The sequence below is a fragment of the Thamnophis elegans genome, chromosome 3 (assembly GCF_009769535.1).
Source record: "Thamnophis elegans isolate rThaEle1 chromosome 3, rThaEle1.pri, whole genome shotgun sequence".
Taxonomy (NCBI): Eukaryota; Metazoa; Chordata; class Lepidosauria; order Squamata; family Colubridae; genus Thamnophis; species Thamnophis elegans.
The window spans coordinates 24419743-24446317 of record NC_045543.1 but is presented as its reverse complement, the minus strand read 5'-3'; the positions used below and the strand labels follow the sequence as shown (position 1 = coordinate 24446317).

Here is a 26575-nt window from a genome sequence, read left to right as displayed (position 1 = left end):
AGCTGTACGCCATAATCATCACAATTATGACAAATCACAGCTTGAACTATCTTGCTTTGCATGTAATGAGTCTTATCTTATATATTAGTTTCACCTTTTAAGTTGCATTACTGAAATAAATGAACTTTTGCACGATATTCTAATTTTTTGAGTTTCACCCGTATATCAGAGGAGGCTGCGTGGTAGAAGGAATATTTGAATACTTAGTTCCACTAGTAGGGAGAATAGCTTTTATTTCAGGAAAATCATCTTACGTCTCCTATAGACTGATTGCCTGTAAATTTTACCTCTTTTCCAGGAAGATTGATATGGGGGAAAAGTACTCGACAAATATTGCAAGGAATTATTATTGAAGGGAAAAAAGTGCAGGCTCAGCTCTGAGCAAAACATAAAAGGTTCTCATCAGAGACAATATAGGTTGCAATTGAGACTGGCAACTCTGTTGCTAAGCAACAGTTAAATGAAACATCACCTATCAGTGGCAGATTTATGTCAGATCCACTGTGGTTGTTACGCAAATCACCCAGTCATTAAGCGCATCATCACATGACTGTGACTTAAGACTTCCTGCTGGCTTCTCCATTAATTTTACTTTTTGGAAGCTGGTTGTGAATCTCACAAGTAGTGATCATGCGTGACCTGACAAAAGCGTGCACGACAAAAGTGTGCTGACAAAACTGCGGCGCTAAAACTGCGATATCAACGCGCCGACAACAGCGGGCCGACAGAAGCGCGATTTAAGTTAAGGTAAGGGTTAGGTTTAGGGTTAGGTTTACAGCACGCTTCTGTTGGTGCGCTGTTGTCGGCGTGCTTCAGCGCTCATTTGTCAGCGCTGTTTAGAACTCACGGTTTTGTCACCGCGGTTTAGTCGGGCGCGCTTTTGTTGGTCGCTCTTTTGTCGGTGAACTGTGATCATGTGACTGCAGGATGCTGCAACTATCATAAATGTATGCTGATTGCCCCAATGCCAATAGTATGAACGTGAGAACAGTTGTTAAGTTCAAGGACCAATCATAAAATTACTTTACGACACCATTGTTGAAGTTCAAAGAGTTGCTAAACAGAGCAGTTGTCAACCAAGACTTTATGTAATGAAATAGTTGCATTAAGTTTTCTTTGGTTAAGCCCTACAAAATTGTTTCCTTGGCTACATATTTATTTAAGCTCTTATTTGGTAAAAGTTATAAAAATATTCACTGGGAAGTAATCCATTTAAGAATTAACATGAATTTGTCTGGAACTCATTTTAACTAAATCTGAAAGAATGACTTGTGCAACAGGCATTTAAATGTTCTACTTCTATACTGTATTTTGTTGTCTTTATATGCTGTTCCTTGTTTGTCCATTCTTAGTATATCTTATAAATCAGTGCTTAAAGTAATAAAAATACTATTTGATTTTGATCTAAAGAATGAATTGTTACTAGTCATCTGTACTGTATCATCTTCATAGGGATACAGCCATCTTAACCTCAGCAATATATGGGATTGGCCAAATTCAAGCATAATTCTAGAGATATTAGGAGCTATTTCTAGACATAGGCAGGATAGCAACTCTAGTAATACTATCCCACAAAATTGGTATCCCTTTTAGGATTTAAAGTCAGTTGCCTAGTGCACTTACATTCCTTCTAAATTAAAAAGTTGAGTCAGGATGAACATACTATGTTAAGTAAAATATTGGCATAAGGGATTAGAACATTACGGCTAAATTTACAATTACATTGCAGTGAGACCATGTATAGTGTAAAAGATATTTAACCAAGACTGCAGTTCCCCCAGGTTGAGTGATTTAGAGCCAGTAAGTCAGCATAACAGCATCTCACATGATTGCAGTTCAGAAATAAAAGTGATATCTCCCAGCATGCAATATTGTTGGTATATTACTTTCAATTGTGAAAAGATTCTGGATAAGCCTTCACACAATATTCTTAATATAGGAACATTGTGCACAATAGTGTACCACTCCTTACCAAGTGCACTTTTTAGATGAAAACTGGTAATTTGCAAATTACACGGAAGACAGTGTCTTTCATACCCATCTCTACATTTATGAATACATTTACATAACTACACCACCAGATTTGAGATATTATCTATTATTAGACAATGTAGGCATTACTGGTTATATTTATTTTTATATTTGGCATTGTCATCCCATCAATGACAGTAGTCTCTAAAGCGAAACTTTTTAGAACTTTAGATACAAGGCAAGGATTTTTCCTCCAATTCTACAAACGTATGCCCATCCATATGTATAGATGTCAATGTGATGAACAAGTACAATCCCACTGTGCCTTATTAACTCCTAATGAAAATTTGGAGGCAGGAGTGGGTGGAAAACTTTTTCTCATCAAAGGCGGCATTTGCTTAGGAGAAATATTTCTAGAGGCTATATTCTAGCAATAAATAGAGATGAAGTCAGTAGGAAGCAGAGATCAATAACAAAAGGAAATGAGGCCACCCACTTTCTTCACTTCTTTATTCCCCCAGCAGTTATTCTAGGGTGGGCATGGCTCCCCACCCACATACACCCAGTCCCTTGCAGGAAAATATTATTAGGGCAAAACTGATTCCTTATAAACTTCTATGCTGGAACTTGGACCTTTGAAGATGCTAATCATAACTGATGAAATGTAAACAACTTCAGATTAGAACGTTCAAAGATAGCCAATTTCTAGACCAGTAATTAGCTAAATTTAATAATTTTGATCACATGAAACAGCAATTAAAGTTGAACTCTGAAAAAACAATTTTATTTCGTATTAAGCAACTTGTAAGGATCTGAAGATCACAGTATCTTTATTTATGTACATCAACAACATCTAACAGTGGTTGGCAGAAATGTTAGCATTCCTTGAACATGTTTAGAAATGTGAACATGCCGACTAGATGAAATCCCAAGAGTTTTATATAACATAGTTCACTTAAAATTAAGGAACCATCCTTTAACTTATTCACCCCCGGCCCTAAAAAAACGCATGAAAAAAAAAAAGATTGTAAACAAGTTCTTTCAAAAAATGTGAGTTCATTGCCATCACTTTTTGGCATACGTAATTTTCATTGCATGTGATGGGGTAATTTTAAATCCTTGGAGGGCATCCCGAGCAGCTCCAGCCTGGCCTTCATTTTCAAATTCCACAAATGAAATGTCATGTCTACCAGGAACCAGGCGCACTTCTTTAAAACCAGGGAACCTAGACAAAAAAAAATTATATTATATAAGTTTATATTCTTTATAAACTAGACTTACTCTCTTACTTATAAGCTAGACTTACTCTCTTAACAAATGATAACTTAAAATTGAAGTTCATTATTAAAGAATAATTGCACACTACTGATCTGGGCAAGCCAGAAAAGAAAAAGGAAAGCAGTAAAACATTTTCCACGCAATGAAAATGGTGCAATTAATATACAGAAAGTTCAAGTTCAGCAAAGTCCGTAGCGATAAAGTTCATAATTAATGTAATGAACTACTGTTCAAGAAATCCTTAGGCATCAGAAAGTAAACTCAAGGTTCTACTAAGTTAACTATGCAAAAAAAAAAAATTGAGCCTTCAGCAAATCTGCAATCTGTCCTACATACAGTACTTTTCAAACACTTCCATATTCTATAATTTGTCATTAAATAATAATCATTAAAATAAAGTCATCTTCAATTACAGTGAAATGGAATTAGTAACAATTAAAGGGAGGAGGCAGTTTTAAAAAATGAAGAAAATGTGTAAAATTAATATGGCTGTGATAGAATTTCAACTGAATTGTGATTTGATGGAATATCTGAACTGAATTGCTTGCCAAGTCAACTCAGTTATTATGTATTATTAAGCTTGTGTACTGCTTGAATCCCAACTGCTCTGACATATGCAGATTCCAAACCAATTCAAAAATTGGATTGAGCAGATCATTCAGTCTAAGCATTTTAATATTTTGAGTCAAAGTCCTTTTCAAACAGAATCAACAATTTGAGCCAAAAGGACAAATGAATCAAAGCACATCTGTAATAGTAAGATAGCAACCACCATTAGCACATGGTTGGACGTTAGTGCCAGAAATCTGGCTTCATTCAGTTTGAGCAAAAGCTGGGAAACCTACCCTTAAATCAGCACTCACCATGCAGTGAATTTCCATTCTTCAAATAATTATGAGTGACAGTTTGAAAGGAAGTAGTTAGTGTTGCCTTTCCTATGCTGATCAGTGTTGGGTTGCACTTACCATCACTACTGGTTTGCTAGTTGTGTGTGCATGCGTTCTGTTCGTGCGCAGGCCTGACTCATGCTGCATGCGCATACACAATCCACCGCCACTGTGACAACCAGCTAATTGTCGGGGCTCACGCAGGCACCACACACTGTGTGCAATTTGCATTTTGCCATAAAACAGCTATAGAGCATAGGAGGGTCAAAAGAGTCATCATACTGGTTCGCTCTCAGATGCTCCAGGCCACTACTGGTTTAGCCAAACCAGGCTGAACCAGCAGCAACCCACCTCTGATGTTGGTGCTCTTAGAAATATGGCACTTCATTTTTAACCATGCTGGCTAAGAATTTTAGAAACTAACATCCAAAGTAAAATTGGTCTAGGCTGAAGTCAAGATACCTACAAGATACATATCCTTTGTCTGAATTTAAGTATGGACATGCACATATATTTACTGTACAGTCATAAAGCCATGTAAAATCATGTGCAATTTGTATAATATTCATAAACCTTTCAACTTAAACCAGGAAGCCCAGCTTCTTGCATGTTCATACATCATTCTTGAACAACTCTAGGAAACTACTACAAATAAGGTCAGTAAAAACTACATGCTCTCAGTCCTGTGTATTCATAGTTTTAGTCTATGTAAAATTATTGACAACCAACCCCATGTAATTTTTCTATATACATTTCAGGGAGCTATAGTTTGACGTAATTACATACAATATTGCAGCTGACATCTTTGGAAAAAGGAGAAAACATATGCACTTACTGATTAAATAGCATTGACAACATCATTTCATTTGTCTCTTCTGGTAGGTTGTTGAGGAAAAGTATATGGTTTGGTGGATTATCAGGCACCTGTAGTAACAGAAGTGGTAAACAAATGAAGGACAGAACTGGGAAAAATATAAGCAGTTTCTATATTTCCTAACTTTCAAAGTTAAGTAAAGAAGCCTAGAATAATCTGGAAAATGACCTTTTTATTAAGGACTCAGTAGAGTTTCAATGAATTAACTGAATTTCTTTTACTGAATTTAGTGAAAAGTCTGGATGTGGGAGCCAGTGGACACATTTGGAATTCTGAGAATGTCTTCATTCTGTGGTGACCATAATCTGTTACCAAAAATATATCTATCAGAAGATGAACTGATTAAAGATTGTTCTCTTTCAATTACTAACATCTTTTCCTAGAAAACAGATATTATTCCAATACCACAAGATAGAAATCAATATTCCTTTTTATTTTTTATGAATACCTACAGGACTATGTAAAGACTAGATTCAATCTTGGGAGATAAAAATATTTTTAAATCTTGCAGCAGGTTAGCTTTCATTATAAAAAAAAAATCTTAAAATAAATCGGAATATAAAGAATCTGATTTTTCCTGTCCTTACTGCAATATTAAAGTCTGAAACAAACAATTGGTTACAAATTTATTCACAAGAAATACAACTACTTGTTTATATGTTATTCTAATAAGTCAAATACAATGATGAGATGTTTAGTTGCACTAAGGCAGTAAGAGTTACCTGTTGATTCTGTGAAGCATTTCCTTGAGCATTTGCTGAATTTTGATTTGCTCCCTATTAAAAAATAAAAAATAGCATTTAGAAGTCTTTATTCTTTTTAATCACAAAATTTATATTACAAGAGTAAACTTTAGACACAGATACAGAACAACTGGCTCAGTTTCAAAAAAGAAATTTAAGAGGGCCAGAATAGTTAGAAGGCAGTGATTTAAGGGGAATACACTGGAATATAATTTAAGAATTGACAAAAATCCTACAGTCTTAAGACACCTAGAGGCTATATCTAAGGATCTTTTCTGCCATAGCAATTTTACAAAACACATCGTAAGTTTATGAGAATAGGAATCTAAGAACTTTTACTGCTTTCATAGTAAAAGAGTTTTATCATGCAGTGTTTCTAAATTTTCAGATTTTTACTGAGCTATAAGAAGGCTGGAGAGTAATCGTCTGCTTGGAAACTTTTTGTATTTTCCTACTGTTTCTTGTTTTTCCATAAAATTAAAGAAAAGCAATTCAATAGTATTTTTAATAGCACTAGGATGCATTTTAAAGGAGATTAGACAAGTTACCTGTGTGGGGTATTTTGATAAGTACTCTTTGGTTTATGTCCACTTGTTTAGCAACAGTTCAAAGTTACAACAGCACTATAAAATGGATGTATGACTGGTCCTTGAAGGCTGGTCCTTGGCTGTGGCAGTGTCCCCACAGTCATGTGATCAACATTCAGGCAGTTGGAGATTTCTCTTTTGCTGTCCCCAATGGATCTTTGGTGTCTTCTTCAACTGCCTTCCTTCAGCTCTGTCTACCTGAAGCCCTACTAAACAGGCTCTCTGCTGGCCATGCTGGGTAGGTGCCCCTGCCTCCCTCTCTGGTACATAAAGCCCTCAGCCAAGTAGCTGCCAGGAATCACCACCAGGCATTTGGCCACACACAGGGAAGGCCTTGAAAACTTCTTCATCTCAGTGCTGTTGAGAGGATTGCCTCAGTTGATGGTGGCACGCATCACAGAGGAATCACAACCCTGGCCCTTTCCATTCCCAGCAGGGGCACCCACCAGCTCATAATTCCTAGCACTCACCCACAGCATCTGGCCTCCATCCTAGCTGTTATCTACTGGCTTGCTTGCCTGGAACTCCTCCCTCTTCCCACATTGCAGTCGTGTGAGGGCCTCACAACTGGGACTGCCAAGATTGCCATTACTAAACAATGTGATCTGTCAAAAGTTTTGGCAGTGTGACTAGTATTCTGTGATAAACCCAGGAGCAATAACACAGCACACAGAGCCTTGAGGCAATTAATAGTGGTTTATATACAACTATATACAGACATATACATGCAGAAGATAAATTCCCTTACCATTCACCACAGACACAAGGAGAACTGAATACACACTAAAGAGAGAAACTCCTCTCTAATGACCACCTATATATAGACCCCCCTTAAAACAGTAAATGACTTGTGTGGATCCCACCATCCGAGTCTTAAAAGGGTTATACCATAGCCTCAGCCTCATAGCATCAGCCTTGCCTTACATTGCATTAGATTACAAATTACAGCTTTCAACCTTTCATCAGCTGGCAGCTATTAAATCCTCAGTACCTTGACATGATCATATGACCTTGTACTTTGCTATCACATTGCTTAATGACAGAAATATTTATTCCAATTGCTGTCACAGCCCAAAGACTACATGTTTATAGATTTAGCCAGTGAACAAGGGATAAGACTCAGCAGTTTAAATAGCCTCTTCTATTATTCATCTGGAAGCACTCTGAGGGAAACATACCTTTCATTCAATTCACATAAAACTAACAAACCGTCAAGAACATTCTAATGAAGACATAGAGCTTTGTAACTTATTTATATTGCTTAAGTCTAATGAGACATACGCTAAAAATGTTTCTTACCTGATTTGGCTTTTTGGCAGCATTTGCAGCCTGTTCCAAGGATTTGGTCTTCTTTTTCTCTTTTCTTTTCTCTTTATCAGCAAATGTACCACGCATTTTAGAAATTACTTCAGAGTCTGTTTTTGCATACTGAATACGCTATTTAAAAAAAAAAATTCACAAAAATAAGATCAAGAGTAATCAAGTAGATCAAGAGTAATCTAACCGAAATCAATATGAATTCAAGTGCACAAGGTATCTTGCTCGTTAACTCTCTGAAAAGTATATCCTATACTGAGGTCTTGAGTGGAATAGAATCCCTTGCACTTGGGCTGCATGCAGTGAAGTATTTGGGGCAATTTACTATCAAAAATTGCAACATTATATCAACAGTAAATGAGTAAAATGAATCATTAATTACAGCCAAATGTCAGAGATAAAAGATACAACTGAAAATAACTTTTAAAAAGCAGACTAATATAGGCAATTGAGATAGTTGATACAAAAAGTATGCTTATAACTGTGGATGACCTTTCGGTAATTGATGCCTGCTTTTCACAGCTGCTGCACAGTATTTTACTATGGTCTGAGTTATAAATGATTTACAGTCTGAAAAAAGGATGAACATATATTTATTGTCGGACTGTCCAGAGTGCAAATGTAAAAGAGGTAGAACACATATGGATATTCCTAAAGCTGGCACAACAAAATAACACATGTTGGACTTTCAACAACTTCCATATGGCAAATATATTGCTCAAATAGGATTGAGAACGTGTTTCCTGTGGTATAACAAAATACAGTGCCTAGCCTAGAAAAAAGCTTTTTTTAAAAAAAAATTGGGGAATGTCAATAAGAGGAGATAATGGGCTGTTTCCCAAAACCCTCCTTTCACCTAAATTCTATTTCTCTGAGAAGTCAAAATGTTATTTACATTACGCAGTGTCTCAAGCCAATAAAAATGTTAACAAAAAATAAAGTTTTCAAATAGAGGATGACAATTCATGGATAAATGTTCATCAAAGTCACTTAATTCTTTCATATGTTCAAGTGATGTTTCGGATTGTTCCCTGCAGTTATCTTTGAAATGAATTGTTCAAATGTTGTGGACCTCAGTACAACAGATTAAATTTCCAGTGACATTTATGTAATTTCATCAAATAAATGACATAAATGGCTCTACTTATATATTTATATTGAAAGTGGTATTCATTCCTCCCTATAATCAGATCATAAATGCAGTTCCACTTGTTTCTAATCTGAATGGAAGTTTTCTATATGGATTCTAAGCTATTAGAATTATAAATTATTGTAAAGTTCTACTGATGCATCATAGTTAAAATGATTTACACTCAAAATGTTATTTAAGTAAATGAATTGATATGCAACCATTTCTATATGTTCGTCTTAGAATTTGGTTTCATTACTCCAAATAAGTGGATATATATTTTTCTCCGAAAATTGGTATTAACCACTGAAATGAAAATTAAAATATCTCTTTTCATATATAGTAGTTTTGGTAGGATCTACATAAAGGACTTTCTTATCATATTGTGAGTTAATTCATAAAGTTACAGTTTAAGAATATAATGAAAAATCTGAACTTTGTAAGATACTGTAGAGTGACTATACTGTTATGTTTCGTGATAAAAAATTAACAACTTACCATTGGTTTGCCATAAAATGGGAACCCTTGTAACTGCCTCAGAGCATTGGTAGCTGATCCAAGCTCTTTAAATATAATAAAGGCTTGTCCTCTCATCTTCATTGTTTTTAAAGCCACAATATCCACCACATGACCAAATTGAGAAAATAGTGCATATAGAGATCTTTTGAGTTCTGTTAGGAAAAAAAGGAAAGGAATTATTTGTGGCTATCTACTTAAAAGAACATTCAGAATTATATAACTGACTGATTACCATATTAACTATTACTATAGTGAGTTTGAATGCAGAAATTCTTATCTCTAAATGAAATCTTTAATAGAATTTAAAATATCTGAAAGCTAGAATTCCTATCAATAATCTATACAATACTGGACCAGAAACAATGTATTAGCTGACTCAATAAAAGCAATATGAGCCAAGGTGGCGCAGTGGTTAAATGCAGCACTGCAGGCTACTGCTAGATCAGCAGGTCAGCGGTTCAAATCTCACCGGCTCAGGGTTGACTCAGCCTTCCATCCTTCCGAGGTGGGTAAAATGAGGACCCAGATTGTTGGGGGCAATATGCTGACTCTCTGTAAACCGCTTAGAGAGGCCTGAAAGGCCTATGAAGCGGTATATAAGTCTACTGCTATTGCTATTGCTAATTCACAATGTGCTTATCTTTGTTTCTAATATACATGTGACAATAGTTTAAAGTAAGGAATAGATTAACGGAATCTCTCTTTATACATATGTTCTGGAAACATAAATTTATCAAATACTATTAGATTGATTAATTTGCATTTTCTTCAGTCAGCAGAAGCAGGTTTCCGGATACCAACTGATGGGTTACAGACAAAAGGAACCTGTAACATTCATATATCTGTCATAAACATCTAGGTGGGCACTGGGGATTAGACCTATTAGACCTTGGTCTTTCTTCCAATGCATTCTCAGAGAAAAGGATCACAATCTAATGTAAATCCAGCTATACTCCAAGTTAAAGTAACTGTAGATTTTTGACGGAGAAATTAATTGCCTTTCAAAAATTAATTTCCTTTCAAATTACAATCTGCTAAAGACCAATAATTTATGGCTGAGAAAGAAAGGAATGAGAATTGCATATGTCGTAATTCATTAGGATACAATTAGGAATAATTTATTTCATACCTTCTTTTTTAATTTTATCATTCACATTATTGATATAAAGTGTATGGTTTGGTCGAATATCCATCTTCCAATACGCTGACCTGAAAAATAAGATATAGCACATTCATATATCTTAGGTTCTCCCAAAAACTAAAACCATCATTCATTAAAACTACACCCACTAATCCACAGTGACTCTTCGGAATCTTCTCATTCAAAAAAGGCAAACACTGATTATTATAGTTATATACTTTTGGGGATGGGAGGGGGAGACCACCCTAAGGATGTATATGGAAGCTACTTGTTGAAATTTCAGAGAATAACAAAAGCAATTCTTCTTCACAATCTGATTGTATTCGGTTCTAAAATCTGACATTCTAAAAAAATCTGATCAGCAAAAATACTGAATAAAAGCATATCCAGTTATGTTCGAGCAGCAAAATTAAAAATTTCGTTTGACTGCTTCATTACAAATTGCCAAAGCCATTAAAAGAAGCTAATCTCGTTAAGATTAATGAGGTGCTCGGCAAAGTTACTAACAGGAGCACCACGTAAAGTGCTTTACTCAACAATGCTGTATTGCACTACCAATAATTTCTTAATTTTTTCCAAATTTTCTTCTCGGCATTACACTGGGGTCTGACTGCTACCCCCACGAGATTCCTCGTTTGGAAGGAGGAAGGACACGGGGGTCCCTTCTCTTCCTCATCCTCTATCCCACCGGCGCGGCACTCGGCTCAAGGAACCCGCGATTGCGACCTCACCTTAAGAAGCCCGGGACGATAGAGATGGATGACAGGAGAGCCTTTTCTCCTCTTAAAAAAAAACCGAGTAACTACCGAGCCAAACAACTTTGTCTTCCTCCCCTTTCCTCGGCGTGCCACTACCTCCGCCTGCTCCTTCCGTTTCCGATTAAGCCGGTTTAGAAAAGGCCACTCGTTCAGCCACTTCCGGTATTCCACAATTTATAACCATGAAGAAATCTATCGGGCTGGGGCTAATATGTTAGTATCTTTAACTTCCGGTTAAAAGAAAGGGGTGGGGGGAAGCGGCATTCTGGGCCCTCTAGGCCATATCATCTCTGTGATAACCTGCCGTACATTGGAAGACTTGTTCAAATTTAAGCCGGATATGGTATTAACTGAGTGAAAGAACATAGAGCTGTAAAATAGAAGAGTTTATACTCTCTTCCCATGACAATCATATTGATTCCATAATAATACTTGCCACAGTCAGAATCCTCGATTTTAGGCTACACGAATGCGCATGATTCATTGGCTTCGAAAGGTACGCCTCGCTCGTGTTGTAAGAAGCTTGGATTGTCTTTTAATTCGATAACGGGAACTTAATAGAAATATTCTTAGAGTGCAAGAGGCGTATACCCAACTCACTATGAATTGAAAGAATATTGTGTCACCTGCAGGATCAATACATTTTATTTTATGACACAGGTGTTCAGGTGTGAATATATAAGTTCAGAGGCGTTACAGGTTAAGATTCCCAAGACTTCCCATTCTTTTGTGTTTTAACGTTTTTGTTAACGAAATTCAACTGAATTCACTCCGTGAATGTTTTTGACATTTAAAAAACACCCAATAAATATGGGATTTGGGTTGCTTTGAATTAACCTTAGCTATAATTCTAATTTCAAAATACTTCTGTTGGAATAAGATGAGATCAATTTTATTCAGAAAATATCAGCAGTTGAGCTCCAATGGCATATATCATGTACAGATTTAAAGAAGAGCTGGGTGTATTATATTTGACTGACTGAAGCAGATTAGTAAATGCTGCTGTCCCCCTGTATTAATATTAATACATATACCATATTAATACATTAATACATGCATACTGTACCCAATAATATTTTGGCATTTACAATAGAAAAATCTCCAAATGGATCTGTTTCAAATAATAGGAACAACATTAATACAGGTAGTAACTTACAACAGTTCTTTTAGTGACCCTTTAAAGTAACAACAGCACTGAAAAAAATTACTTTTAAAAAAAATCTTTTTCACACTAACTGACCTCTAGCTAGCATCCCCAGGATAATGCAATCAAAATTCAGGTGCTTTGTAACACGCATACCTGACAGTTGCAATATCCCTGGGTCATATGATCATCTTTTGTGACCTGAAAAGCAAGTCAACAACTGTGGCAAAAAAAAGTTGTAAAATGGGGCAAAATTCACTTAAAAGCTCTCTCAGCAACAGACATTTTGGGCTCAATAATGGTCATAAATTGAGACTACTTGTACTAAAATAAAAAAAATAATGAGCTATCCTTTCAGGTGCCCCTGTTTCATTGCATAAGAAGTTAAGAGGGCAAGTTCTTAAAATGCACTTTTTAGTCTTTAAAAAGTAAGAATTAGTGAGGTGAATTGAGCCTGGTTACTGATAGTGCATTAGTGTTAATGCTTCACTTCTTTTATTAATTGGCATTCTGCAATAACTGTTAATAGCTGAAATGTTCTCCAAGAACAATTGAATAAGGCACAATAATCCAAAAGTTAAATAACTATCAAGAAGAGATTAATTTAATTGTGAGGTAACTAGCTAAGCTAATGAAAATAATGTTTTGCCAATTTGTTGTAAAGACAGTGGGGAAGTCTGCTTTGAATTGAGCAGGATTTCAGGTGATTTCATGGACATGGAGTTTTCTTAGCATTGACTCAGGATTGATATACCATTATCTTCTGGAATTTTTAAAAAAAGTTTCCCAGTCTAGCCTACAACTTTGATAATCCCTCTAATTTTAGTTCTAAATAATTCTGACACTTTCTTGAGTGCTGCCACCTGTCTGAGATAGCAGGCCTGAATTTGTTATGTAAATATATACAGTACACCTTTACTTAGAGGTAATTAGCAAGCTGGCTAACCTTATGTATGATACTGAATGATTCAGGATATTAGACATAAAAAGTGATAATTATGATAACTTATTAAGTGTAATCATATGTACAGTACATCACACTTTAAACTGAGCAATCAGCCAAATGGTAAATGCAATTGAATTGAAATAAGTCTAAAGAGATGCACATTGGGGTAATCAAAATACCCCTAACGTTGCATACATGCTGATGAAGTCTGAGCTATCATTAATAGGGAAATATATACTCAAATCAAAATGAATAGCATAATGAAGATATCAGCTGGGTTTGTAGCCACTGACAAAGAGGCAAATTCATGTTAAAGTTCATAAAGAAAGTGATTGAAAATAAAATAGAATTTTAATATTGTCACACAAATCTATGATACATCTATAGTTATATACTTCTGGATGCCACATTTGAAAAATCTTTTGAAAAAGTGCACAAGAGGACCACAAAGAGAAAAGGTTAAAACCTTGGGAATCCAGTTTGGGAATAAAAGAGACTTGAGTCAAAGACTTTGATAGTGGGGAAGGGGAATGTCAAAAGTCATAATGGTGATTGTGATCTTAGTGTTGCTTATGTATGTTAGAATGCATATAAAAATGACCTGGCCATAGTTGCTATCTTGATATTTTTGACATATACCCTCTGGAGACATCCATCTTAGAGGGAAAATGTTGAAATGTAAAAAACTATACATGACATAGAGGAACTGGACAAAAATACACTTTTTTCTTCCTCTCAAAGCATTAAGACAAAAGGCCAGTAAATAAAACTGATTACAGGAAAATTTAGAACACACAAAAGAAAAAAATGGCTTTAGATAGCACTTACATTTTGGAATGCAATACAAGTTCTGGTCATAGCTATTAACCTGGCTACCTTTAAAAGGAGTTAAATACATCCATGTGTATGAAGGACTATGGCAATAATGCTTCTAAATTCCACTTGCAGAGGACATTGAGGAAAAGGAGGTATGTCTCCACCTCTTGTTTGCATGAGATTGGCCTGTGAGAAACAAAAGGATCGGAAAAGAATCTTCACTATCAGTGACTTAAAAATAAATTAATTTGCTTTGGAAAATATGTTTAAAAAATGTTTAAAATATCCTTTGTATCTGGATACTAAGGGCAGCCTGGTTTACAGATTGATTTGTTCTTGTTAAGAGCCTTTTCAAAAATGGCTGTTAGTTCCCTCTTGGGTGCCAACAGCTACTTTGATTAATTGCCACAAAGGACAGATTAAGGAACTAGACATTAATTTGAATATTTCTAAGCATCCTTTTCTACAATTATAAAACAAATATTAATTACTACACAAGATAGGTAAGTTTCACTTGACAGAACATACAAGGCAATGCAACTGATCTCAATAAAAATACTAATAGGGGACAAAAATATACCTTACATATGTATGTTATTCTAGAATATATTGTGTAAAACCTGATTTTCTTCTTATTATTTAATAGGATTAGTACCTAATCAATATCCTTAATAATTTATGAGTTTATAACCTTGGAAAGATGAAGCTTCATTGTTCAAGAAGTCTTCCAGACAATGCATAGGCTATAAATATTTAAATAAATACTTGTGGGTAAGTACAATGAGACAGCTTTTGTTACCATTCCACATTCAGGATTAATCTGTGATTTAGCAACTTTGAAGACTAACAAAGTCTGTACTTTACAAATGCCTAATCTAGACAATGAATACTGACACAGTAAAATGTATAAGTAAATAATTGAGGATTCTAAAAAAAAATATTAAAACATTTCTGAAATGCTCAAGGCCATAAACATTTCTGTATGTATAGACTGTGAATATTTAGAATCCATTATAAAATGCCTTGATTTAAATGAATTAGCAATGAAGAACAATGTTCTCAGAGGAATGCATACAGAGGTGAAACAGAAAGAAATTATTGCAGCTCCATATTGACAATGGTATTACTGAAAAGGAAAGTATATGGCACTTACTGTTTAGATTGATAATTGTGCTTATAAACAGTGAAATGTATTTCTGCAAATCATTCTGGCAAATCATTCATTTCTATAGTGTAAACTGCAAGGAGACTACAGGGGTCAGTGGCAGACAAGGAAAAAAGAATGCAAAATGGGTAAAAGAGAAAGAAAATTACACAATTAAATCTGAAGTGTTACTGCTATTTTTAATTCCAAATCACAGGTTGGACTGTGAAAATAATACACAAAACTGGACTTACTGGTGTAGATCTCAGTAAATGGCAGATGCTTTTTATCTACGCCCTGGTGTATTGTGAAGTGTCATATGCAAGATGGCATTGCATGTCATAATTATCTTGAGACAGAGAATGGACATGCATTTCCATCAGTCATTTGCAGGGGTAAATAATTTCTTCCAGATGGCTGGCTTCATTTTTACCATCACATTACATTTCTGTCCCTCCACTTGTACCATATTATGACATTTCATGCCATTTTTGACATAGTCACTTGGCAGTGCTTAAAACTTCTAATTACTTTCATTAAATGAACTATGCTGAAAAAAGTGTGCCTTCTTGACATTTATAGTTAATTGCGTCTTGTGCAAACTGTCAAATCGTGCCTCCGTCTTTGTATTTTGTCAACCATGCAAAAGCAAAGCAGCACTTAGAGAAGAAATGGGAAAATGTAAGAACCGCTACTTACTAAAAGTTATAGTCCTGAAAGTTTGGATCCTTGTGACAATTAGGCAGGTAATATAATATGATAATAACAAGAGTTTTTTCATATTTTCCCTCATTAGCCGTTAGCATTTTTCTTTATTAGCTTTGCTAGTGAAATTATTAAGATTTGCAATTCAGCAACGTCTGAAAGATCATAGGTTGTTTGTCCTCACATGAAGGAAGGTTGGGTTTTTTTTTTTTTTTGTTTTTTTTTGAGGTATTCAGAGTCCTGAGTTGAGAATTAGTTTTTTTTTTCTTGCTATACCTCTCACTTTTCTGTCTTAAAGCAGAAAATCAAAGGGCTGTTTGTACTGACTTTGGAGAAAAAGAGTGAGCATTAGCAATTTGTTCATATTTCAATTCAGAAAGGCTTTTCATTGATGTTTGGAGACCCAAGGGGGCTGTTGCTCCAGCATTGACGTAATTCAAGCTGCTGATTTATAACAGGCTCCTTCTCTTTTTGGTTTTCAGACAAGCTCTGATGTTGACAGGTGTTTCCATATGCTTCATTTCCCCTAAGTTAGATGAACACTGCCAGCAGGCCTGTAGCTTTCCTCTGTTGCTGTGATTGTGAAAAGCTAACAGCTGGTTAGACGTCCAGACAGTTGGCATAGAATTACAATTCTGTAGTTGTCACCTCCAGATACAAAGGCTCTCCAAGTTGCTAAGTATGTGTAGGTATGTTTCAGGGGTGGGTTCCTGCCAGTTCTAACCTCTTCTATAGAATAGGTTCCACAAATCTACAGTTCCGTTTAGAACTGGTTCCAGCTCCCCCCCCCCATCTGCACATCATCAAGATGAAGAGCGACAGAAGGAATTCTGGGAGTTAAAGTCCACAAGTCTTAAAGCTGTCAAGTTTGAACACCCCTGTGGGTTTTTTTTTTCTAAAGGGTTAGGGGTGCAAAGGTCTTGTAACTTGACAGCTTTAAGACTTGCGTGCTTCAAATGCCAGAGTTTCTGAGCCAACATTTTGGTTGCTAAGCAAGAGCGTTGTTAAGTGAGTTTCAGCACATTTTACAAATTGACAACACCCACCCGGTCACATGACCGGCAAGCCACTCCCACAAAGCAGGCCACACCTACAGAAGAGAGTCTAAAAAAATTGAAACCCACCACTGGTATGTTGGGAACTCCTGCTTTTCCTGCTCATTCTCTAAAAATATGTCAGGTTCAATACCTATGCAGGATTAAACCCTAAAGCAATACTCTAGTTCTCAACTTTTATTGGACCGCACTGATCTACGTACATCTAGTTGCTAGAGATAATTACTAATACAAGTTATAGGAATGGGCAACATAACCATTTTTAAATAAATGTTGAGGCATGTTAGTTATCATAGATGTGAAAGCTGGACCATAAGGAAGGCTGAGCGCCAAAGAATTGAGGCCTTTGAACTGTGGTGCTGGAGAAGACTCCTGCGAGTCCCTTGGACTGCAAGGCGATCAAACTTGTCAGTCCTAGAAGAGATCAACCCTGAATGCTCTTTAGAAGGCCAGATCCTGAAGATGAAACTCAAATACTTTGGCTACCTAATGAGAAGGAAGGACTCACTGGAGAACAGCCTAATGCTGGGAACGATGCTGGCAAAAGAAGAAGTGGACGGCAGAGAATGGATGGAGTCAATGAAGCAGTCGGTGTGAGCTTAAATGGATTCAGAGGGATGGTAGAGGACAGGAAGGCCTGGAGGGATGTGTTCCACGAGGTTGCGATGGGTCAGACATGACTTCATGACTAACAACAACAACAACAACAACATTACTAGATGTATTAAGCAAGAGTAGTAGGATAGACAAGGCAAAGAGTTAATTAATCCGTCAGAAGCTTTAGAATCAAAAAAGTTATTCAAACCAGATTTTTTAAATTCAAAGCCAAACAAAATTTTTATATACAAGAAGGGTCCAGGCAAAGGTTGATACATCAAAGAAAACTTTTCATGGTTCTTGGCCTCAACTGTGGGTATGCAAGGAAGGCTGAGATAAATTCTATGCCCAGCAACCATCTCAGACTCTGGTAATGAAATTCCCAGCAGCCACCACTTCGCAAGTGTAGCTAGCATTTATTCATCATGATTTGGTCCCCTATGCATGCACTCTTGTACTGCACTGGCCACTCACACCAGGGATGGTATTCACATATTTTCCCTAACGGTTCACAAATGTGAATGTGCGCACATAGACAGCATAGAGCCGGGGCGGGTGAGCAGGCCCATCCGCAACTTCATACCGATTTGGATGAAGTGGTCCAAACCGGCTGAATACCACCTGTGACTCACACAATCCCCGTGCTCCTTCCTCCATCCAGCAACAGCCACTTACTTGCCTGATGGCATTGGATTTACAACTTCCTGCCTGGGAGGCTTTCAGGGAGAAAGTCAATGGGATACCAGGCTGCCCACCCACTCATTCTTCACAAGTTCCTCTATGCTGATGCTTTGTTGGTCACTTGTGCCCTCCATTGCTACCTCCCCCACCAGGCAGCAGCCATTTACCTACTTTCTGGGAAGGGAAGAAGGAAAGAGAGGGGGGGAGGGAGAGAAGGAAGGGAGGAAGCAAGGAGAAGGAGGGCAGAACAAAGGAAGAAACAGGCGGGAAGGTGAGCATGACCAGCAAATAGGTAGATAGATTTTGTTACAATAGTAATGTGTGAGTTATTGAAAGAGTTGAAGGACAGGTAGGCATAGATTGTCATGGAAAAAATCCATGTGGTTGCTAGGAGTTGAAAATGACTTGATGGCACATGATCAATTTTATATTATCATTTTTATATGAAATGATCAGTAACTGGAGAAAATGTTTCCTATGCATGGATATATATAGAGAGAGGATTAAGAGGGTATAATGTCACATATATTATCTCGGAAGCAACACAAATTATATAATTTATATCATTTGTGCAATGACAGCATGTTTTGTCAGTCATTAAGACTAGAAGATTAGCTGGCCTCTGTTGTTAATGTGAAAGAAAAATCTGGGATCTATTGTTTGCCTTGAGCATTGTGGCTCATTGCTTGTAACCACTGTTTTAATTATAGGATGATACCCAGAGTCACTGTTGTGAAATGGGTGGCTTAAATATATGCTAGCTTACAGAATATATCCAAAATCTGGTACCTATGACCCCCATAGAATTTGGCAAATTTCATAAAGTATTTTTTATGACATAACATTTATCATAAAGCAGTTAATGTCTTTCTTCTGTGAATGTTTGGCTGTGCAATACAGTTCAACATGGGCTATTTTCAGGGCAGACTCATCTCTGAATATATCCCATCTTTTCCAGTGAAGACAATATGTTGGAAGTTCAAAGAACTGGGGAATCTGGTAAGAAAATATCTCTGAAAGAATGACCCATTGGGTCACAGGTTGTCTAGTATAAATATAAAAGTGTAATTATAATGATTATCTTTGTTGTATGAGCAGATAGAAGGGCTGCAGGGGTTGATATCTATGAAAAATATTCCTTTGGCTGTTATTAGAAACAGAATCTTGGATTAAATATAGATATAGTTTAGTGTTGTGACTCAGCAGAAGCTTGCTGTGAGTTGCGTCGGGATGCAGGAATAATGAGCAGCTGTTGCTCGTTAGGGTCGTCTTCTGCAGATAAAAGATGGATGGTGCCACGCCTTCGTGGCAGAAGTCAACGTCGTTCGTCGTGTGTGGTTCATCGTTTCGAGATTCAAAGAGGCACTTGGATAAGTGATTTGCTTTTTGTAAACCTGGTTTGCTGTAAGAGCTTTTTGTTTTTACTTTTGCTGTGTAACTTTTTGCCAGAGACTTTATCTACATTTATTTTTGGGCTTGTAGCCAGCTTGAACCAGGACTGCTAAAGATATTTCCTTTGAAGTTCTGTCTGACTTTGAAGTTCTGTCTGACTGTCATTTTTGAACAAGCGAAGAGGGAGGTCAGAACAGTTTAGCCTGTCCTATATATTTTTCCATGTCAAATAATGATGATTCATGTAATTGTTTTCCATTCAGCAGATAGCCAAGTGAAACTTTGCAGATCAGGCAAGACGTAGAGAACCTGTGCCCTCAGATGTTCTATAACTCCCAGCATCCCTCACCGAGTGGCCCTTCGACGGCGTGCATCCCGGAACAACTCACAGTTGGTTTCTGGATCACTCTCCCTTGTCTCCTCCCTACTGATCCAAGGCTCAGGCGCCACCTGGTGGCCAACCAGTCTCTCTGCATCCTGCTCGGAGTCGGAACCCTGTCCAGGGTCCTCCACATCCTCCAGGGCCGACTCACAGGGCCCCTCGCTGTTGGAGTCTGGTGGCAGCTCCAACGGCTCCTGCTGGGCCACAACAGGTAGCCCAGGCAACATCCTGAAGTTATAGGTTCCTACATCTGATACAAACTTCCTCCAAAATACGATGGAATATTACTATTAAAAGAATCTGAATTCAGCAAACTTTTGCTGGTTTTGATTTGGAAGAAAAATTTCTTCATAAGTTTGTCTGTTTTATTTTTATCTCAGTCTTTGGTTAATTGGCTTCTGAAAATGGCTTACAACAATCAGGAACAGCAACAGACTTAATGGCAAATTTTGTCACCGACTTCATCAAGAGTGGGGGTCAAATCCTGGGGGAAATCTGAGAGAATTAGCTCCTGACATAACCTTAGACCATATGGCTTTTCAAGAAGGTCTGTTTGACTCTCCCAGCTGCTTGATATTTATTAGCTCTTCCATAAACCTTACAACTTCTGCTCACGATGCTTTTCCATGGCTTGCTGCCAATTGCCAGTCTCTATATATCCACACAAGCATTTGCCATGTGTGTCTGAATTTTTATGAAGGGAAATACTCATTTAAGCTCCATTAATAATAGATTTTAGCCATTCTTATCAGGTATTCCCCTAGGCAAGGAGAAAGAATCTTTACTCCATTTAAGACAGCTTTGGATTCCATTACCCAGAAAACCTTTGGAGGAAACAAATGACACTTCAAATCTTAGTTTGGTTATTAAGTTACACTGCAGTACTATTTAGGTCTGGTGATCTAATGGAGCCTATCCCCACTCCTACAGGGGTTACACAAAGAGATACACTAGCCCCCCTTTACATTAACAATATTATAGTTTTGGCCAGTCTAGATTTCCATCTTCTGTCTCTTGCTCATCATCCAATCCTCATTCTTTAGATTTCAAAAATTGGGCTATGTAGAGCACAAAATATTGTGATAGTAATACCTCAAAATAAACTACCATAAGCAAAAGGTTTTTTTTCCAGAAAAAACTGATAATCCATCAAATTGGACAGTTAATGGCAGACCTATTGAGCGAGTGATTAAGTAGGTATCCAAACGTCTACATGCTGGGGTCATCAAATAAGGGAGTGAGCTATGAAAGCTCAAAAAGTATTTCTAATGATCAAACAATTAGCTGTTTGGCAGGGAAACAACATTGTATCTGCATCCATTAAAGTATACCAAAGTACTTGGCATGCTGCTATGAGGACCTCAGGTGTGAATCCACACAAATCTCTACATCGGAACAAAGCTTTCTGCCTCTTTTCGCCGGTGCGATGCATGGTGTAGTAGCCGGCTTTCTTGAGAGGAACAGGGAATGGTGGTTTTTATAGACGCTCTCGCCGCTCAAAGGGGAAGTGTGGTAAAAGGCCATTTTATTTGCAAGGTGGCATCCGGCGGACCCCTGAACAGATACAATCGAGAGAGAGTGTGTGTGTGTGTGTGAGAGAGAGAGAGAGAGAGAGGGAGGGAGAGAGAGAGAGAGAGAGAGAGAGAATAATCAGAATCAACTCGGAGGGAAGAGTTCCATTTGGGCGAAGGCCGGGCGATCCATTCGCTCGCCGTTTGTCCCTCGGCGGCATCCTTACGCCAGCCCTAAGCGGGGAAGTCGGCCGTGGAGCGGAGCCGCCGCGTCAGCAGCGCCGCTCCTTGGGCGCCAGGAGGGCAGTCCCCGTCCCGCTTCCAATCCCGGGGCCTCGAGCGGGGGGCGGAGGTAGTCAGAGCCGGAGACCTTCCAACGCGCGAACACACGCACGCCCTCGCAGGGATCATGTGACCCGTTGAGCCACGGGGGAAGTGCCCGTCTCTGGGGAAAGTGGGTCTCCCCATCGGGGGAGCAGGCGAGTGGGGGAGCCCTCGCTCGCGACCGGGGTATGCGCCATGGCCTCGGTGAAGGTGGCTGTCAGAGTCAGGCCCATAAACCGCAGGTGAGAGAGCGAGCCCCTTCTCTCCTCCTCCTCCAGGCTCCACGGGACGACAGCCTTGGCGGGTGTCTCTCTATCTTTTTCCGGCCCGGCAGGGACTGAGCACCTCCGAGGGGGATACTTGTACGCAGCCCTGTGCTGGGTTTGCCTGCTTCGCTTTGGCTTCTTTAAACTGGCGTATTTCCAGCGTGACACTGGATAGCTAAATAAACAATAAGGCTACTCGAGGCCTGCCGGTGAGCAGGTGGAAATGAAATCCCTGCTCTACTTGTAGCGTTTGATGGGTGTTTGTTTCTTGGTCCTTTGTAGGATAAAGCGGTCATCCCCCCAATAGTTAAACAGTAGTCAAACACAAGGAAGTTTGGCTTTTCAAAAAGTCTGATTTCACATAGGCACCCATGAATGGGCAGGACTTCAAAGCATACATTATACAGGTGATCCTCGACTTACAACAGTTCATTCAGGGACCATTCAAAGTTAAGATGCCTGTGAAAAAAGGGGCTTATGACCATTTTTCACACTTAATGGCCATTGCAGGCATTCCCATGGTCACCAGGAGTTTGGCAGAGGACACATCTTTAGCAATAGCACTTAGACTTTTATACCGCTTCACAATGCTTTACAGCCCCTCTCTAAGTGGTTTACAGAGTCAGCCCCTCAACAATCTGGGGTCCTCATTTTACCGACTTAGGAAGGATGGAAGGCAGTCATGACGATTGCAGTGTCCTGGGGTCATGTGAACCCCTCTTGTGACCTCCTGACAAGCAGAGTCAATGGGCAGATTTCACTTAACCATGTGACTAACAACTACAGTGATTCACTTAACAAATGTGTCAAGAAAGGTCTTAAAATGGGGCAAGGTTCATTTAACAAATGTCTCACTTAGAAACATAAATGTTGGGCTCAATTATGGTTGTAAGAAAGAGGACTACCTGTATAAGACACTGACAGGCATATTTCTGCCTATTAAAATATTTTCTGTTCAGAAGATATCTGTTTTTTTTTTAATGTTATAAGGACAACTTCAGCAAAGCATGACACTTATAAGATTACATAAAAAATGTGATATTTGTTAGCTTATATTTTTCCATAACCAAAAACCAGTAAATGATTGATTGCTTCTTGTTAGCTGCTTCTAATTCACTGAAATTTGATAACGGATTATGTGGAGAACCAACTGCCAGCGATATTTTTTTAAAAGACCTCAGTGTGTCCCAGAATAAATTGTACTTCTAATAGGCAAGTTCCTCAAATAAGAGAATCTTTTTGTAGTGAGGTTACCGATAATCCTAGTAGAGTAATAGCAGAGCTGTTTTCACTGCACTTTTTTTCAAAGTTTACAATAGTTCTTGACTGAGATTTTCTTATAGTAAATAAAAATTCAGACAATCAAATAAGAACAGTGAGAAAAAAAGATACATTCCTTCTTGATTTTGTTTCAGACAATTGACATTTTGACATTTCCTCATCTTTTTTATGTTGTGATCTATTCAGTAAGTGAAGATTAAGCAAACCATGCTTTTATATATGTATATAAAAGCAACATGTCTCTGATTTATTGAACTTTACAAATTCATCTTACTGTTTCAGGTTACCCTAAATAATTAGATATAAGACATTAATGAACTATTGATGACATATTAAGTCATAGAAAAATAAGGACAACAGGCTAATTAAGAACAATATGAAATGGTGCTACAAATTGTGAAATAATTGCTTTAAAATTATCACATTTAGATGCTTATTCAAACTTCTATTAATGTAATTCTTAAATAATTATCACTTGCCTGTAAATGAATTTATTAAAGCCATCATTATTTTATGTACTTAATTTATTCCTTGCATTTTTATATTTGCAATTCCTAGCTTTAATACAGGTAGTCCTTGACTTACAACATTTTATTTAGTGACTGCTCAAGGTTACAATGGCACTGAAAAAGGGGACTTATGACCCTTTTCACAGTTACACCTTTTGTAGCATCCCCCAGGTCATGTGATCAAAATTCAGAGGATTGGCAATTGACACATATTTATAACAGTTGCAGTGTCCCAGGATCACCTGATCACTTTTTGCAACTTCTGACAAGCAAAGTCAATGGGGAAGCCAGATTCACTCAAGAGTGGTGTTACTAACTTAACAAATGCAATGATACAGTTAACAACTGTGGCAAGAAAAGTCGTAAAATGGGGCAAATTCATTTAACAAATGTTTCACTTAGTAACAAATTTGGGGCTCAATTGTGGTTGTAACTCGAGGACTACCTGTATGCTAAAAGTCTGGTAACCTTTTTTGCTGAACATATATAGAATATGCCCAATGAGGGAGCAGAACCTACTTAGTACTTGAATCAGAGACTCAAAGAAAATATAAGGGTTAAATTGCAATTGAACACTTAAATAAAATCCCAGAGGATAATAATGACACATTAATTCTATACTAGTGCCAAGAAAATGTATTCATAAAGTCAATAGGATGAAATAAAAGGAAACTTATGGAATGTTGCATTATTGTGTGTCCACAATTTCCCCCCAAGTTTCTTAGTTTGTTTGTATCACCAACATCAGCCTTACATATTAGTAGGCTGCAAATATTCCCATAGCTTTTTCTTTGTACAAAAAGCCTACTTTGTAAATGTGCATTTTGATGCATTTATCTTTTGGTGTATCTTGTATTAATTTATTTTTTCTTTCTTAGTAGTTTTGATAAATGGGGTTTTGGAAGTGCATTGTTGGTTTTTGGTCTGTTGGTTTTCTACCCGTTTAATTTTTCAATTGCAATCCAGTATCTTATTATCCTTTCCTAATCAATAGCAAAAGGTCAAGCCTAGTTTTTATGGCCTTGTTAGTAATGCAGTGTCAGTAATGGAGGCAGAGGATGTTGTTTATCCATTATAAAATTAACTGGAATTGTAACCCTGAAGCTTTGTTGCTTCGTGTAACTTTTTTTTAAAAAAATACTACTTTATTATAATGTATCTAGGAGGAATATCCTTGAGGAATTTGCCCATTGATTATAGTATTGATTATAAGTTCGGCAGTTGTATTCTGATGGTTACAGAATTCAGTACAACAAACTATATTGTGGCAGAAAGAAAACTCAGAGAATTCAGTACAACAAACTATATTGTGGCAGAAAACTCAGCTTGAGAGTCAACTATGTTACTACACTGAAGTACCATAAACTGTTTTTCCTATTCTTGAAGAAAGAAGGTTTCAAAGTAAGACTCAAGAAAACACCTAGAAATATTATCTCATAATTTCTGAAGGATTATATAGGAGTATAAAATAAATTTTAAAAAATTAGATCCCTGACACATAAAAATTGGCTATAAAAATTTTTCCTCAAAAGAACTGTCTGAAAAATGAGGAAAGCAATTTAATTTCCACGATTTGGTTCCTTAAATTTTGTAACAGCCATTTTAAAATTTCAATTCTGCCATATTGTATAGCTACTTGCAAACTATCCAAAACTTCTCTGAAAAGTCAGAAGTCCGTCTTAAATATGTGAGGTAGAATGTTGCAAGAGGTTAGAAACATCTCAGATGACCAAATTCAATTCTCTGAATGTTTCTTCTCTTTCAATTCTCTTTCTATCTTGAAAATATGTCACAGGGAGCTGAAAGAAAGAGAAGATAGATTTTTTTGTGAGAGTCTGAAATGAAATTAAGATTCACGTCCATGATTGCTTTTGTTTTTCCTATTATCTATCTATCTATCTATCTATCTATCTATCTATCTATCTATCTATCTATCTATCTATCATGTATCTATCTATCTATCATCTATCATCTTTTTTCATTATTATGGAAATAAATGTATGTTGCAACAAGTGAAAAGTCAGTCTCTTGGAGCAAATTCTAGGTAACAATGTCACATGTAATTTCTTTAGATAAACATATGTTAAGGATTTTCAAGAAAAATGACAGACATTATCTCTTTACCTTTGATCTTTTTTTTAAAAAAGAGAAAAGTTTTGTCTTGATTTTTTTGAAACAGTTCTAAATATTAACTTTTTTCTTTTTTTATACCATTCCTTTTAGTAGAGGTTTGATCAGTTTACAAGACTACAAAATAAACTTAAATATCATCATAAGAAGAGAATGCTTAAAGATAATGCACACAAAAATTAAAGGTAGTTTTATGTACTGTACAGAAAAGCAAAGTATTAGTTCTTGGTGGCTCTTAAAAATGCCTGGGTAATCAGGGATGTATGTAATTAGTGATGTGCAAGTATTCCAATTCAAAGCAAAAGAGGTGGGATGTGGACATGCTCACTGTACTTGTCAGCCTCTCCTTAAAGAAACTGTCTTTTATTTGACTCACATAGCAGCTGCAGGGTCTCAGAAAAATACATGTTTGAGTTAAGGAGGTGTTGACAGGTGCAAGAAAATTGTATCCTGATTCTGCTTCCAAATCTCTGTTACTCAAACAGAAT

General features: G+C 37.1%; 2 protein-coding genes and 1 long non-coding RNA gene across 9 annotated transcripts in view; 2 read left to right on the top strand and 1 right to left on the bottom strand.

The window, feature by feature from the left end:
• Nucleotides 1-2727: 2727 nt before the first annotated feature.
• SNRPB2 (small nuclear ribonucleoprotein polypeptide B2) lies at nucleotides 2728-11379 on the bottom strand. Its single transcript, XM_032214683.1, has 7 exons — nucleotides 11178-11379; nucleotides 10435-10514; nucleotides 9285-9457; nucleotides 7640-7777; nucleotides 5733-5786; nucleotides 4972-5060; nucleotides 2728-3196 (listed from the first exon to the last, which is right to left on the bottom strand). Exons 2-7 carry the CDS (start codon nucleotides 10496-10498, stop codon nucleotides 3037-3039), a joined length of 678 nt encoding a protein of 225 aa, XP_032070574.1. The 5' UTR covers nucleotides 10499-10514; nucleotides 11178-11379; the 3' UTR covers nucleotides 2728-3036.
• A 237-nt stretch (nucleotides 11380-11616) lies between these two features.
• LOC116506362 lies at nucleotides 11617-20115 on the top strand. 2 transcript variants are annotated; one of them, XR_004255017.1, is made up of 4 exons: nucleotides 11617-11700; nucleotides 14757-14881; nucleotides 19214-19291; nucleotides 19951-20115. It is a non-coding gene; the product is annotated as an uncharacterized LOC116506362 (long non-coding RNA). The 2 variants fall into 2 exon arrangements; XR_004255016.1 differs by having other exon boundaries at nucleotides 19948-20115.
• A 1722-nt stretch (nucleotides 20116-21837) lies between these two features.
• KIF16B (kinesin family member 16B) overlaps nucleotides 21838-26575 on the top strand; it is a 144130-nt gene continuing 139392 nt past the window's right edge. For 2 of the 6 annotated variants that reach the window (XM_032214485.1, XM_032214488.1), the window contains exon 1: nucleotides 21845-22143. In XM_032214485.1, coding sequence (XP_032070376.1) covers nucleotides 22097-22143 — 47 coding nt within the window. In that variant the 5' untranslated portion in view covers nucleotides 21845-22096. Of the gene's footprint in view, nucleotides 22144-26575 lie in introns of all 6 variants that reach the window. The other 4 variants (XM_032214483.1, XM_032214484.1, XM_032214487.1 and 1 more) reach the window with 4 other exon arrangements.